At 42.5% G+C, this 16,403-nt stretch overlaps 2 protein-coding genes across 2 annotated transcripts; both read right to left on the bottom strand.

Moving 5' to 3' along the window:
• Positions 1-939: 939 nt before the first annotated feature.
• hoxc10a (homeobox C10a) lies at positions 940-4,117 on the bottom strand. The gene is made up of 2 exons (XM_040152175.1): positions 3,433-4,117; positions 940-1,217 (listed from the first exon to the last, which is right to left on the bottom strand). Exons 1-2 carry the CDS (start codon positions 4,115-4,117, stop codon positions 940-942), a joined length of 963 nt encoding a protein of 320 aa, XP_040008109.1.
• Positions 4,118-12,916: 8,799 nt separating this feature from the next.
• hoxc11a (homeobox C11a) lies at positions 12,917-15,324 on the bottom strand. Its single transcript, XM_040152174.1, has 2 exons — positions 14,586-15,324; positions 12,917-13,149 (listed from the first exon to the last, which is right to left on the bottom strand). The coding sequence occupies exons 1-2, from the start codon at positions 15,322-15,324 to the stop codon at positions 12,917-12,919; spliced, it is 972 nt and encodes a 323-aa protein (XP_040008108.1).
• Positions 15,325-16,403: the final 1,079 nt, after the last annotated feature.

Below are 16,403 nucleotides of genomic sequence, written 5' to 3'. Positions count from 1 at the left end.
ACGCTTTCCAGGGCGAACCTGACATTAGAATTTTATGACCTTGACTTACTGTGGTCACCTGGATAATATTTAAATCAACGTTATGGTCTCCCACTTCTATTAAAACTGCCATGATCTTCTCTTCTCATCCGCAGTGTCTCTCCCTCCCTCTCATTTTCACCACTATGCCAGGGGAAGGACAAAGTTAGTAATACCTTTCCGTTTCCCCTTCTTTTTAATTGTTTTGGAATCGTTTGCCATGACATAGCTTAATATCATCTTGTGCATGCACATTACACAGCACGGATATGCCACAGCAACAGACATCAGAGAAAAGGCTGCACAAGTGGCAAAACATTCATAATAGCTCAGCAAAGTGAATGCTACATGCCACGAGTTATTTATAGACTGCTTGAGATTGCCTCCTCCTTTCGTTTGGCTCATCTTGTAGTATAATTATCATGCCAGGTAACAGCATCTCACTGTGCCAGTGCTGCTGCAAGTGTTCACCTGGAACTCAGGTCTGGTCTGCAGGTTGCAGCGTTTTAGGTTGATATGGGAAGGCACGCCGTGTGTGTGTGTGCCCGTGTGTGTGTAAGTGTGAGTGTGTGTGTGTGTGTGTGTGTGTGTGTGTGTGTGTGTGTGTGTGTGTGTAGCGTAGTGTGTGTGTGTAGCGTAGTGTCTCTTTGTGTAATCTGCACATAAGGAAAAAAATTATAAATGATGACTGAATCCATTATAAGATAACACATGCATGTCTGTCTGTATTTGTGCCTGTCATGTCTATGCAAATGCATGTGTTCAGTGTGTGTATGACTGTATGTGTGAATGTGTGTGTGTGTGTGTGTGTGTGTGTGTGTGTGTGTGTGTGTGTGTGTGTGTGTGTGTGTGTGTGTGTGTGTGTGTGTGTGTGTGTGTGTGTGTGTGTGTGTGTGTGTGTGTGCTTGAGGAAAAATCTCCTCAGGAGTAGTTGTAGACTGCACTCTGCTCCCTCTCGCGGCTCTCCCTGTTGAGCTTCTTGAGCTTCATGCGTCTGTTTTGGAACCAGATCTTGACCTGTCTGTCGGTCAGGTTGATACTCCGGCTGATCTCCAGGCGGCGCTCCCGAGACAGATACATGTTGAACAAGAACTCCTTCTCCAGCTCCAGCGTCTGGTGCTTTGTGTAGGGACACCGCTTCTTCCTTCCACTTTTGGCTTTTAACCAGCTTCCCGTTGTCTTTTCCGCAGATAAATCATCTACCAGAGCAAGAGAAATAAAACAGAGATCAGCCGTTGCCAGATCCGGGCATTCATTTTGTGCAGAGATCATAAGCAGCTTTATAACCTCCGTCAAAACACTGGGTGCTATATGCACGCCCATTTCTCAAATTCACATTGAATACCGTTCAACTGGAACAACAGGAGTAGTTTATAAGAACAGATTTACCTGGACGTGGATGTGGACTCTCCGTGACTCTCACTTGAACAAAAGAACAGCGTCAAACATCCCTCCTTTTGCTACAGCTTCCTACCGCTTGCAAAATTGCTCTTGTATGATGTAAAGCTATAATTAGATCCAATCAAACTAGCGCGTATAAGCAATTCTTTTGTCTATGTTGGACCTCAGACTCCCATAAAATTTTATTACCTTTAGACACCAGAGCCAAATGACATTTTTTGGAGCTTCATCCCAAAACAAAAGGGAAGTCTCTGTAGCGAAATACCCGATTTAGAAAAGTACATAAAGACAAAGAAACAAGGCATGTCGGTGATAGCGGGGAAAAGACACACTGCTGCTCATTCAGTTAATTCCTTAATTAGGTTGTGGACTCTGGGGAATAACGCCTCTGTTATTACAAACACAAAGACACACACACACACACACACGCACACACACACACACACACACACACACACACACACACACACACACACACACACACACACACACACACACACACACCACGCAGGTTACAGTAATAATTACCTTAATGTGAACAATCAGTGTGTGGCCCACATTTAATCATTAGCAAAACATTTAATTCAGTAATATGGAATTAAAAGGACAGACACGCACAAATACACACCTACACACACGCACATAAAGACGGTCCTATTGCCTCGTTATATCATCCAATTAAATTAAAATAAAATAAAAGGAGCCTGTTGGTCGTCACGTATGAAGCTGTCAGCTAAACCCATAAATAACACAACAAGCTGAGAACTATTTTAAATAAAAGCTAAAGAAAAATGGCAGAGGGATGTGCAATAACATAACTGTAGCTTGTATCAATTTATTAGGGGCATATTATTATTATGATGATGATGATTATTATTATGATTATTATTATCATCATTATTACTATTTTGGTGTTAAAAATGCGTGTTTAAAATCAAACGATTGTGAATGTTTAAATCTATTAAATCTATTTAAACAGTTAATTTAGTCGTCTTAAACATTTTTGGTTTTGTCAAACGGAAAAAAACGGTTAATTTTTGTCATCCTGCCACTTCTGCAAAAAGTGCAAAAAAAAAAAAAGAAAAAAAAAAAAAGAACAAATGTTTTCAGACTTGGACTTTCACTTTGAATAATGGGCTGGAATTATCCCGAATTACCGTTGCGTCGATGCAGAAAAGTGTAAATGTATTTATGATAATGGTCTTTCAAATGTAACACTGAGAAATGTTCCCTGAGGTTTTTAAGGAGCCAGGGCATCGTGACAAAAGGTTTTCAAATGTGGAGCAAAACCGTACAATTTTATACTGGCTGAGTACCAGAATTTTGAGGCGTAAAGTGGTGCTGTTGAAAATGGTTATGTCTCAGAATGTAAATGACCCATGAGAGAGAGAGAGAGAGAGAGAGAGTGTGTGTGTGTGTGTGTGTGTGTGTGTGTGTGTGTGTGTGTGTGTGTGTGTGTGTGTGTGTGTGAAAGTGTGTGTGTGCGTGCGTGCGTGTGTGTGCGCGAGCGTGTTTATTTCAATGATAACTGCCCATCTTACATTCTCACATTAATTGAAAGGTGTTAAATGCCACGGGCAGCATTACCCCTGCTAGGCGAGGCTGTCAAATGCCCATACAGCCCATATGACTGCGATCAACCGCGAGTCTGCATTATTGGACCGTGACACGACGCAACGTGCAAACGCAACACCGATAGAATTGATGCACGTGCGGAATATTTTAGTTGAACTGTCCACAAATTATTTGTGTGTATATATGTATGTTTGTCTGCATGTATGCGTACGTGGGTGGGTGTGTTTGTGTGTGTGTGTGTGTGTGTGTGTGTGTGTGTGTGTGTGTGTGTGTGTGTGTGTGTCTGTGTGCGCCTGTGTGCGCGCGCGTGCGTTAGGGAGGTGGGGGTGGGGGTTTTTTTGGGGGGGGGGGGTCGGCGGGTTGTTGGGGAGTGGGGGGGGTGAGAGGTGTTGGTTAGTAGTAGTCTACCTTTTAATTCCCCGTCCGAGTTATCTGAACAGCTGTCACTCTTGGCCTTCTCTTCCTTCCTGCTCTGACTCTCATCTGTCTTTGAAAGCTCTCTCGCTGTCTCTTGCGCCGATTTGCTGCAACTTATGGTCGATTCTGCGGCGGATTCAACAGATGTGGCCAAGTGGGTCAGAGAGAAGCCGGGGGGGAACTGCTGGTCATCCTGCTGCGGCCTCTCTCCGCTGTACACCTGGAAACGGCCACTGGACGAGGCGGCAGTTTGCTCAGGACGGCAGCTATTGTCCCCAAGCCGGATGTAAGTGGCCGTCTCTGCTGCCTGTTTCACCTTATTGCTGTCATCCTGATAGAGGCAACAAAACGCCTCCTCTTTGACGTTGCCCGATGGAAACGAGCAGGGCTGTAAACACTGGGCAACAGGTTGCTCGTCCCTACTGGTTTTGGAGCCTGGGGTCCATGTGGCCAGCTGTGTTGACAGGTAGTGCGCATCCTGGAAGCCGCTGAGCTGCAGAGCGCCCGGAGGAACCTCGTCTCTTTTGGAGAGTGAAGATGGTCCAACCTTCCCAATGTTTCTCATCACTGAATATCCGTACTCTGCAGCTGTGTGAATATACATTCCAGGGTTGCTGGAATAACCCTCACCCCTGAATGAAGATGATCCTCCCATTAAGGAATCCATCAGGAAGTTACCGGGCGCTATGTTATTCGGACATGACATTTTTGCATTTGGCAACACTCAGTACTCGTTTGATGTGTTCCACTGGTCTGAACTACGGGATTTCGCCAGGAGAACAAGGACAGTAGGATGCTGACATCTTTTGGAGAGGGGCGCAAAAATATAAGTAACATAATTATGGATGCTGGGAGACAGGTCATGTGATTTTCAGACCAATAGCGGCGTGGAAGTGGCCTTGATGCTTCAGACCGAGGTGACGTCAGCGCGGTCAAGTTGGGAAACCTGGAGGCTTTTTGGTGGAGCAAGAGCGCCACCTAGCGCCCGTGCGCCGGTCAGGACAGCAGGCCCACACCAGGAGGAACAAAGGAAAGCTGCTGCAAGCAGGGATTTTGAAGGCACTTACTACGCGGCTTTTGAGAATCTAATTCTGTTTAAGTTCAGAACTTTTGAACTGGAAAGAAATTTAACTAAGACCACGCGTGGCGTCCTTTTTCGTCCGCGGCGCCGGCGTTTCGGGGATGAATCCGGCGAGGATCTGTCAGTAGACAATGTGCATTTTGAGTCACTTCTTTTTGTTTGCTCTCATCGATTTGCTTTGTTGTCGCCACCGATTTAGCAAGGTAAGTTGTCCGCAGGTGTGTGACTCGACGGGAAACCAGGGCAGACGCGTGAACTTCTTTGTGAAATTTTAGACTGAAAAAAACGCGTCCAAGTGTAGACTCGGCTTTAGCCACCGACGTCGTGGAGTCATTTACAAATCGAAAGTTCGCTTTTGCATTTGACCTGCTAAATGTAACACTGTGATATCTCGCGAAATGCGTCTTACTGACACCCTTTTTATAGTATTACAGCAACAGAATTCCTGCAGTAATTGTGAATACCGTGTACCTCAGCCTTCTTTTTTTTATTTTTTATTCTGACCCTCAGATTATTTATTTGCTTTTCTCCTAATATTACTTTACTACTCCAACACATCTGCGACAGAATTCGTTAAAAAGCAAACATACTGGATCTTATTAGACCATTGAGTTAACTTCAACTGCAGTGGGCTAACTCATGTAGCCGCACTAAGCTGTTTCACTGGTGCTCTTCTTAATATGGGGCTACAAAATGTTAACTAGACGGTGGAATTAGCTCGTTAATTGATGGTGCGCCCGTAAGGATATTTATTTTTGTGGTGTAACAAGAAACTAAAACAATACAGGATTACGTCAAGAAAAAAAAATTTGTTTATTTCTTTCTCTCTTTTTACTGTTGACACGCAACATCTTTCAGCCCCATGAGCAATTCTTTCCATACATGAGCTATTGTTGTACGAAATCTTGTATGATTTTCAGGATATTTCTTGTTGGCTCACATTTGATTTCAATAGGTTATAGATGTGGAATTAACAGTGTTAGTGGCGTTTTTGTTTTTCCTAATGCTTTTATTCTCAGCGTGGGCCAGAGGAGCTGATATACGTGAATTAAGTACGGCTCTCTCATAAAAAAAAAATCAATGCGGGTTTTGAGCGTATTCATGCACTTTTTTTTTTTTTTTTTTTTAAACAAAACGGCTTATTTGTCTCAGTTCTCCATTTGTCCTAAAAACTATTCGGATGTTGCCAACATTAGCGTAAAGGGTTTAAATTTGTGCTTGAAAACTTGAAAAGTCCCATTTCTTTAGTGTAAGTTAGTAACAACTACGTGAAGAAATTTCTGTGCTGCAGCCGAAACCAGCCCGTGATAATAACATTTATAAGTTGCTCTTGCAAAACATGAATGCAGTGAATATGACGAAATGTGCAGGCTACATTAGTCCTAGCTAGTCTAACTGATCAATACACGCAACTCTAAAATATCAAAATTTAAAAAAAAACATAAGATTACTAACGTTATTGTGATATCTCACTGGACAGAGACAAACTGTTCAAAAATGTTGTTGGAATTGAACAGCCCAGTGTAAGCTGCTCATCTGTTTTTGTGAGTTTTGCACGTCAATACAATGAAGTTAGCTTCGTATCCACATGATGAATTTATTTTATCGCTCAATATGTTGTTTTCAGTTAAAAAAAAAAAAAAAAAAAGGGTTGCCATTGTTTCGTGTGTTGTGTTATGCCTGCCTTATCTGTGCTGCAGTCAGTAGCTACGCTTCAGGACATCCATCCAGTCCAAACTAAAACCCGCAGTTACAAGAAAGCATCCAAACACCGACACCCTGCTGCTGAGACTTCACGAAATCCTGATTCTCGATGAGACTATAGTTTTCAAACAAAGCTGTGTGTGAAGGTTTTTTGACGCAAAATAAATTGCATAAAGTCAAACACTGAGGGGTTTAATTTTTTTTTTTTCACGTAAAAAACATACAGCTTACAGAACTAAAATTAATATATTTAAGATGTGTAATTGATACAATTTCCCATTTAAAATAGCCACTTTATCTATATGTATATATGTATATATCTTTCAGTTGCAGTAATGCAACATGCTAAATAGTGCCTTAGGGTTGCCACAAAACAACGCCGCATCAGCATTTGTCTTGAGCAGCAAATAAATTAGGCCTGTTATTAGCTCTGCAATTTACCAAAAGAGCAAACTTTAAGCTACTAATGCATGCGTTTAACCTGTTTCAAAGGTTTGCTGGAATCCTTGACCACGGCTATGTGGGCGTGCTCGTGTCCGCTAGTTTGGTTTCTGCATGGGGTGCACGCGCGCCTGTCTGTCTTTTTGTTCAGTTCAGAATCACTTTCAAAGGCAAGGCCGGCATGTTCTATCAGTGCATACTGTATCTTTCAATATTTCGCCGCGTTTGCATATGAAAACTTGTTTCAGGACTCATCCAAAACATCTGCTCGTCTGTCATACACTCAATGTGAGTGAAATAAATATTCACAATAACTGACAACCGGTGTCTTTGTGGTCATTCTCCATTCCCAACATTCCCCACAATTATGAAGAAAATGTAGCCTAACATAGCTGCGGATCGTTAATGTTGGTTGAAAAACGTGCCTCTTCTGTTTGAGGGTTTTTTGTATTATCTGAATATAACACTGAAGGGCAACGTGGTCTTATGAGTGTGGAAGACATCTGAGAAAGCTCATAATATAAACTACAAAAATGACATGGGCCACTGAGTTGCAAGTTCTGTGTAGTTCCTGAAAACTATATAGTTTGAACAATGTTTTTCTTCTTCTTCAAAGAACATGAAAATGCTGGAATAAATGATTATTAACCATATTATTCTCCACACGCAGTCTGCCTCGTGTAAGGATATATTATTAACCACGCCTAATGTATAGCACAGCTCACACCGATGACACACACGAAAAAAAAAAAAAATCTGCTTTATGACACATTCAAACCTAGCCCCGCAGGCTACCTCCAACTCAGCCCAGCACAAAAAAGTCAGGGCGCTTAAAAAGAAATTACAATGTACAACTGAGCTCTAAATAATGATCACATTTTACAGGAGATGCAGAGAACATTGTGATGCCTCGGACCTGGCTTTATGACATTACGATCTCATAGATCCCGCAGTACAGGACAATATGTACTGAGATGTCACAGACCTGATATGCCCGGGGGCTGGGGGTGTGTGTGTGTGTGAGTGTGTGTGTGTGTGTGTGGGGGGGGGGGGTCACACCTGATAGAATAACAGAAAGTGATGTCACAGTAAAATGTGTATTTGAGTGTTACAGGTGTGACAGTCAGTAATGTTGTTCACAGACTGAACAATGTGGAAAAATGTTTTTGTTTTTTTATGATGCCACAGATTTCACTGGGTAACAATAGTTTGTTTGTTTTTATCTTTTATTTTTTTATTTTTTTATTTCTTTACCACTTCTGCCGGAATTGATATTATCATTGCCAAATACAAGAGAAGATCTGAGTCTGTAACACTCGCAATCAGATGAAATTGTATAGTACACACAATATTATGGCACAAAAACGAAAGTAGCAAAGGAGTGCATCTACTCTATACTCTATATATAATATAGAGTATATTGGTTTTATTAGCCCTACATTTGTATTAAAAACAAAAAGACTATTCAAAAATGCAAAGCTTTCACTGAGCATGTATAGCTTTCTGCTTTTATAACAAATGCGCTCTCTGTTGCTGTTTACTGTTTATCCAGGTCTATTTTTTCTCATGGAAACACATGTTTCAACGTTGTTTCCCGATACGACATTCCTGCAAATCTGATGATTTACTTTCTGCAGATGCTTGTAGCCTACTTTTGTCGTTAAGTCGAAGAATTTTCAAGGAAGACCCTTTTTTTTTTTATTTGTGTGTACATGCTGTATTTTTGTGTGCATAAAACCTTCAAGGATTTCTTCACGACCATACACTGCTCGCCCACGTGTAACCGACCCTGGTCTACACACACACACACACACACACACACACACACACACACACACACACACACACACACAGGAGTTGACTGCGACTGTATTTTACCACGGTCTTTACACTTGTCTAAACTGCAGCCCACACTTTCGCCTCTAAATTGGTTTTCGGTTGATTCCAAACCTGGAGGCTGATATTATATGGCAAACAGGTATGGCAGTTGATGGCTGCCGGACAAAAGGCATGGTAGCAGGTTTCCTTATTGTACCAATCAGGAGGCACTGGGGCGACATAACTAATTTGCTCCTGGCAGCCACTTTGAAATATCTTTCGAGTTGGATGTGAGGAGGTTCTGCTTTGTGTCCTCTTTCATGCTGCTGTCCACTCCGCGCGCAACTGCAAATTAATGGTGCCCGAATCATGTAAGTTCTTAATTAAAAAGCAAAGTGGCAAGTGCCATCAAAGTACAGCAGTATTACATAGACAACCGCCGAGGACCACACCAAGCACACACGCATCTGCCACCGTATCTGACTGGAAACTTTATTTAAATTACAGTAAGAGTAATCTTGATTGCAACAATGGATAAATAGCATCCTACAAACGCACTAATGTAAAAGCGTTTTGAGAGTTATTTGGTTGCAGCAATAGCAGGAGCTCGTTTTACAGCGTCGAGCTGTTTTATGGCCCTGTAGAACAGGATAGGTGCTGAGATTTGAGTAGAACACTGTAGTATAAAACCCTTCAATAGCCTATAACCCCTTGATTAGTATTTGCAGAGGGGTAAAAACTGGAATGCCCCTACATTTACTTCACAATTAAAGGTAAAACACAATGACAATTAATGAATGGTAACTGATGAATAATGCGCAACAGATTATTTGAAAATGTTACAAAATAGAATCGAGCAAAATCCTCATTGATGACAGCACTTAAACCTTTAGGGACTTTTTTCTATACATACACTTAATTTTTGTATTTTTTTCCAAGCTGTTAATTTTATTGCGAAGAAAAATGTCTTGCGTTTTTATATTATTCAGTAGGCATAAGTACACTATCATTCCTTATGTTTTCATACTATTTTAGTTAGGTTTATGGGCCTAAGAGAATAGTCCCAAAACTTCCAGTAAAAATACAAACTCTTCCCTGGACCCCAGGAAAAAAAATATATTATTTGTTTATAGCCTAGGTACTTTCCAAAATAAAAGTAAAGCAAGTCTTATTGATTGTTTGCTGTAGCATCAGATCAAAAACGGAGATTCCTCCGATTTTTTTTATAAAGCTGAATGAATGAATTTTCCATTTACATTCTAATGCTACACGGCTATAAGACGACCCCCCCCCCCCCCCCAGTTCCCCACAGCTACATAAAACACACCGCCATTTTCCCTCACCACAACACCCAAGTGCACAAGTCTGACTGAGGCATGACAGGAGCTGCTGCATTCCAGCAGATTGGACTGTCTTCTGTCACACAAGACACCAGAGGGTGTCTCTGCGACTAATAATACTACTCTGATGTGACCGGGGACATCCGTCTCAGGAAATGTTGTCAAGATCCCGTGGAGGAAACAAAACAGTGCCGAGGCCGGGAGGCTCTTGGCCCCCGTGTGGTTGACAGACAACACTTGCAGGAGGCTCTGCGGCGCTCCTCTGTTACTGACGTTCTGTGTCGGAGAAAACCAACAAACTACCCACGTCACCGTCCCAGGGCCAAGGTTGGTGGGTGTGGCAAGAGAGGGGCTCCTATAGCCTTGATCTCGGCGAGTGTGCGTCGCCTTTCTTTTGTCGGAAGGGCCCCCCCGTCCTTCCTGATAATACACTGACATATGCAAATCGAGCCTTATCTCAGATACCACTGGATCGAGTCGCGCCCCCCCTTTTTTTTCTTTTCTCTACATGAAAACAATTTAAACCCGGACCAAAACTTCTACCTTTATCCCGAATGACCCCGACCTTAACTAAACACGCAGAAGTACGTACGTAACCTTGCAGAACTGCATTGTAAAACCTCCGTGAGCCACACACACAGCAGCCGGAGCAGGAGACACATCTAAAGTCAGGAATCAAACGACGAACTGTCTCATGCTGACTCACACACCCACGCACAAGCCGTCATGTTTGCTCTTACAGAACCACACATTACGACAAGCACAGTGCGACAGCCACACACCGACATGGTTTTTTTTTTTCTTCTTCTTTACAGAATACAAATATAGGGCTACAGTTAATACCAACATGTTTTAAAACGTATCATGCGTGAAAACGTATACATTTTACAAGGACAATAAAGTGTATTTACTGGGCGTGCTAAAGCTGGCAAAGTTACCTGCTGTAGTTTAATGCGAGGGGTCAAAGTTGGTCCCTGTACACATTCCATTTTCTGTTCCCGCTCACTCTCATTGGCCCACTCCGCCGCTGCGCACATTTCCGGGCTAAAGGGGCTCCTTGATTCCACTTTATTGCAGCGGGTTAAAGGTGAAGGCCTTGACATTATTGAAGTTCAAAGACTACATTTAATTATAAATTGTGGTTAATGCACACGTGCAATCGTCATGCACATATGTTGAGTTGAGTGCATATACTGAATACACATGCGCTCACATAAGGTAAACACACACACACACACACACACACACACACACACACACACACACACACACACACACACACTTGGAAAAAAAAGAGCATGCCAATTATGATTCCCTTTCCCCTAGATATCTCTCGCTATAACTCCTAACACATGACCCATCAGTCAGAAATTATTTATTCATAACTAATGGGTTGAAATAGGCTGAGGATCGGGGTCAGCTCAAACAATTAGAACATTATTTTAAATATCTGGCTGTAACTCGGCAGCAAAAAAAAAAATTGAATTTCACGAGATCTTTCATAGGCCAAATGGTTGAAAATATATGTATGTATAAAAATTAAACTTACTTGAGGTAAAAATTCCTACTGTGGAAAAGACTGGATTTACTGCGGTTTTCCCATTTTCAGATTAGAAGAATGGTAGACATGGCAGTTGCGTGCAGAGGGGTAGGGGTTTGGATTTGACGTTGTAGACTACACGGACCGAGTTCATGTCGAAACCTCTTGGCAACTGTTTTTCCCCCTTCGGACATCCAGTCTTGCTTGTTTACTGTTTACTGCGGAAGTGAACGCCATTCCCCCCCGAACAGACGGTGCAATTAAAAGGAAAAAAAAAAAAAAAAATTGCCATTTAGTGCCTCTGTCTTTATAGCAGTGTCTAGACTACAAGAGTGGCGATTCCATTTAGTGGGCACTAAAAGAGGTTATCATTCCACTCTCTTTGCCTACATTTCTAAGATCTGGGCTCTATCTCCCTTTAACAGCTTGCTAAAATTCAAACACGATCTTTCAGTGGTGATGGTGTAACCTGAATTTATCCTAAATTCTGACAAGTGCAGGCCCGCCGACACCAGCCACTCCTCAGTTTCACAACCAGCCACCAAATCTACCACGGCAAATGTGTGTATCCTCACGCACTGGCCATTAACACGATTTCAGAGTGTGCGCGTGCAATGTATGCAGGGCCAGCAGTTTTGGGTTTTACACACATTTAAGAGGAGTTGCTATTTCCAAAGGGCTCGGAGTCACGATAAAGCGCGGGCAGTAAACACTGCGCCTGACCAAGAATAAACACATATCATCACCGGTAAGGATAATGGTGATAATCACAGCACAAAAAGCACAAAGCCGTCGTGTTTTGCCTATACGTTTCTGTTTATTTCATAGGTATTATATTAACGATACACAGGTCGACAATCTGTACCTCCTCTCTGGAATCCAAAGCACCAATGTTTTAAGCAAATAATTTAACGAGTGTTGGCGTTAAAGCTGTTCAAGTTGTGGGGGCACTGTAATGAAAAATAGCAGCAGGGATGGAGGAAAGGAAATTTAACATACGCCTATTTACAGTCACGAATGCACATTGCATAGGCTACTCTGTACAAGGGGTATACTTTCACAGATTGGACGTCACAGTTCTCGCTGGCGAAAAAAAAAAAAAAAAAAAAAAAAAAAAATGCAGCCTGGAGATTTGCCATAACTTGTTCATACTCTGGCCGAGAAATAATTAGATAATGATATGCTATATACATAGACCAGAGGGAAGGGAGAGAGCTAAAGGTTGTCTGCGCAATAAGGATTCCAACTGTTTGTTACATTTGATATTATTAACAAATATGTCTATATGAACAATAGAATAAACACAATGGAGAACCGTGATAAATAGAGTGACATATTCAAGAACAGCATATAAATGATGATTCTAACCATGATCAGCTAGAAGTTCAACGCCGCCCGTAGGGCAATACGAAATGGCGACTTTATCCCATGCAGGCTTGTTACTCCAACTGTCCACTTTAACATTGCACTGTTGGTGATATGGGCTCCTTTAGAAAATGGTTATGCCCACGCTTACAATTCAATGAGATAAGAGTAGGCCTTAATGTCACTGACCAAGACTGTGACACTTTCTGCTCCTGCTCACAATAGGGGGTTTCCAGAGAAGTACTGCAGGCGATCCCTGCTCAGCTTCTTCTCTTTCATTCTTCTATTCTGAAACCAGATTTTGACCTGGCGGTCGGTGAGGTTCAACATTCGGGATAGCTGGAGCCTCTTCTCTTTGTTGATGTAAACGTTGAAGAAGAACTCCCGCTCCAGCTCCCGAATCTGAAACTTGGAATATGGACACCTCTTCTTCCTTGTGCGAGGAGTGCCTGGGGACAAAATAAAAGGCAAGAGCAAAGTCAGAGTGTCACTGGAAAGAGAGATCACGTCAGATGAATTCACAACAACAATATATTCAAAAATGGACAAAGAGAGGCTTTAGTGCCGAGGTGGCGACTGACTCGCCAGAGACTGACTGCTAAGAACTGTTTCATTGAGTCAGTTAGCAATGAAAACATTTCAGTCAACATTCATCAAGCAGAGTAACTAAGGCTATCAGATAAACCCGGCCATAAAGAGTGTTAAATATCCGATTCGCTTCGAGTAAATAATATCAACTTACCGCTTCTAACTACGTGTTTATCTGCTATAAATATACAACAACAAAAGTATTTCATTGCATTATGTGCGTCACATTCCTCTGGAGCTAAACTAACAGTTTACACAATCTTTTGGCAGAGACTTCAAATGCATTGCCTATGTTTGCAATGGCCAACGAAGACCTCTGTGGCCCTAAAACTTATTACCAAACAGCTGAGCAGGGAAATAGACTTTTTTTTAATTGTTTTTTTGTGTGTGTGTGTGTGTGTGTGTGTGTGTGTGTGTGTGCGGAAGGGGCGCGAGCATCAGCCCCAGTTAGCTTCTATCTACAGCCTGCCTGGGCTAATACAGTGTGTGCACGAGGCTAAACATAAATAGGACATATGGGCTGCAAAAATAACCACTCCAGCACCTAAAAATCCAGCAGAATTGTACTCCATGCTGGTCACTCGAGTTAACATTATGTCCGCTTGCATGCAAATAATTAGTGGACAGGTGAAATGTAAAAGGAACCCTACATCGATAAGGATTTAGGCTTTTTTTTTTTTTCCAGCGGCTACTGAGGAAACAGCACGATTTGCAGACCCATGCACTCTCCTCATATATGGACGAAGCAAGACACTCGATTCTCTGCCCCTAATTCGTTTAGTGTCTGCTTGTTAATGGAGGAAACGGTTCTAATCTATAGATAGATAGATAGATAGATAGATAGATAGATAGATAGATAGATAGATGGGAACGCATCTAACCGTAAAGTGTGTAATACTCTATGCAGCATGCCTTTTTGCGGGCTAACCCAGCGCTAAAAGAAAATTCACAAGACGCCAAAAGCAATGTTCTGCCCAATTGATTTTTACTCTCGGCAGCCCAACGACAAAATCCCTTAAAATGCCCAACGCAAGTTCACGATCAAAGTTAACATTTGTCACAATAGCTCTCTCTTAAAAATTTCACAGACTCTCACCATAGAGGCGTCTGTGTATAACATCCCCCTTTTTTCAAAGCGCTTTCCCATCGTAAAAATTCTTCTCGTTGCAAGAAAGAGCTTTGTAGGGTTATAATAAAATCCTTTGAATGCTTATAAAACTCCACATAAAATCTGACCGACAAAACACCGGGCTAGTCCCCTTAACCTTCCCCCATTTTACAGCTTCGGTATACCTACTCGAGTGGCTGCTCTTGCTGGCGTTGCCGTCCTTGGTTGTTGCGGAGGAAGACGTACACGAGCCTGAATTTGTATGTTCCTCCTCATCTTCTGGATCTTTTTCCTGCTCCGGGGCTCCGGGTACAGAGGCTGTGGGCTGCTGCTGCTGTTGCTGCTGCTGCTGCTGCTGCTGCTGGGAGTCGCTTTCCAGCTTTCCCCCCTCGCCCTTTTGTAAACAATTGTCTGACTGATTGTCCGTGCTGCTGCAGTACGCGGTCTCGAAAAAGCGATCGAAACCTTGCGGGAGGACGTTGTTTTTCCCCACGCCGGAGTAAAAACCTGTGGAGGGGTGATTGGAGCCCGGGTGGGTGTGATGGTGATGGTGGTGGCTGTACACACTCTCGTTCTTCATGAGCATTTCTGTCATGGTGGATGGTGGAAGACAGTCCCTATGCACCAGATCCTCTCCCGAGTAGCACGATGCATAATTGCCTCTGTGGTGCCATTTACTAGCAGGGTCTAAGCCGTAGGAAACTTCCCGTACCGGCTGTACTTGAGACAGATTTGTGGAATAAGGGTAGCTGATTTGCCGGGACGGGGCCTGTGGAAGAAACGAGGAGACGGCAGAAAACTCGGGGACGTAGTAGGTGCAGCTGGGGAGGTAGATGTTGGACGCGCAGCCCGTCCTGTCCCCAAACTCGGATGTCCGGTCTTTGCGCGTCTGGGAGCAGAAGTTGCCCAGATTCACCGAGTTAAACATCTTTCTCTCTCTCGTACTCCGTACTATAGATAGATGTTTTGGATACGAGCTGCAGCAGAAGGGGAAAATTTGGGAAGGCGAGATGACGCGCAATCCGTCTAAGTCGCCCCGCAGACACGTGATCGAAAGTAGATATTGTCATATATCAATTTGGAAGAGTTGGATGTGTAGGAGTGGTTGGCTTTAGGTGAGATCGAGGAGGTTCAAACGAATAATTTTCAAACACCACGGGCGCAATAAGAAACCCAGTTACTGATACTTATTTGCTGGCTTATGACAATTAGAGAGATATGTGCTGTGCGTGTTTATGTTTATGGGGCTGGTGGTAGGCTAGCTAAACAGCTCCAGATCCTTAAACAGGCATAGCACAAACTGCAGAGTGCACCCGGTGGCATGCATTTCATAGTGTTATGGAGTGTTACAGGTAAGATTATCCTTATTAATATTGTTACTGTTACTACTAACGTTATTCATATGAATAGGATTCATATTATTGATATTATTATTATTAAGAATACTAGTGGACTACTGCTAATGTTCATATCTTAATCACAGAATGAGGACTTACTATCGCTGACACTGCTGCATACAGTGCAAAATCTGCATTAAGAAAGTAAATTATGCCCAATAAGATATAAATCAGTTTAAAAAGCAATCCCATGAGCTCGGGCACCGTTTCGCCATTTATAAAAAGTGTAAGAGTGAATGACTCGTGCTCTACAAGTCTCTGAGACTCCCCAAGACATTTTGCACTGTGATCTTTGAATATGCAGGAGATCTTTTCATGAGGGTTATATTGGTTCTCTTGGTCTCCTTTACATAAATCTGCTGCACACATGATTATTAAACAGAGGTGTGGATGAGCCGGGCTCATCTATTTAAAATTATGCAACATATTAATTCGTCATCCATTTCATTTAGTTTTTTTTTTTTTTTTTTCCTCTTTCCCCAGATGAAAAAACCTCGCTACACTGGAGCAGTGGTGGACGACTATAATTATGCTGTAAAGCGAAGTTGAACCAGCGGTGAGGCAATGTAGAATAGCCTACACAGCACACGTTAACTGAGCAAGCTGAAGC

This window comes from Xiphias gladius, chromosome 18, assembly GCF_016859285.1.
Source record: "Xiphias gladius isolate SHS-SW01 ecotype Sanya breed wild chromosome 18, ASM1685928v1, whole genome shotgun sequence".
Classification (NCBI taxonomy): Eukaryota; Metazoa; Chordata; class Actinopteri; order Istiophoriformes; family Xiphiidae; genus Xiphias; species Xiphias gladius.
Note: the sequence above shows the minus strand (reverse complement) of the source record. Positions and strands in the feature narration are given on the sequence as shown.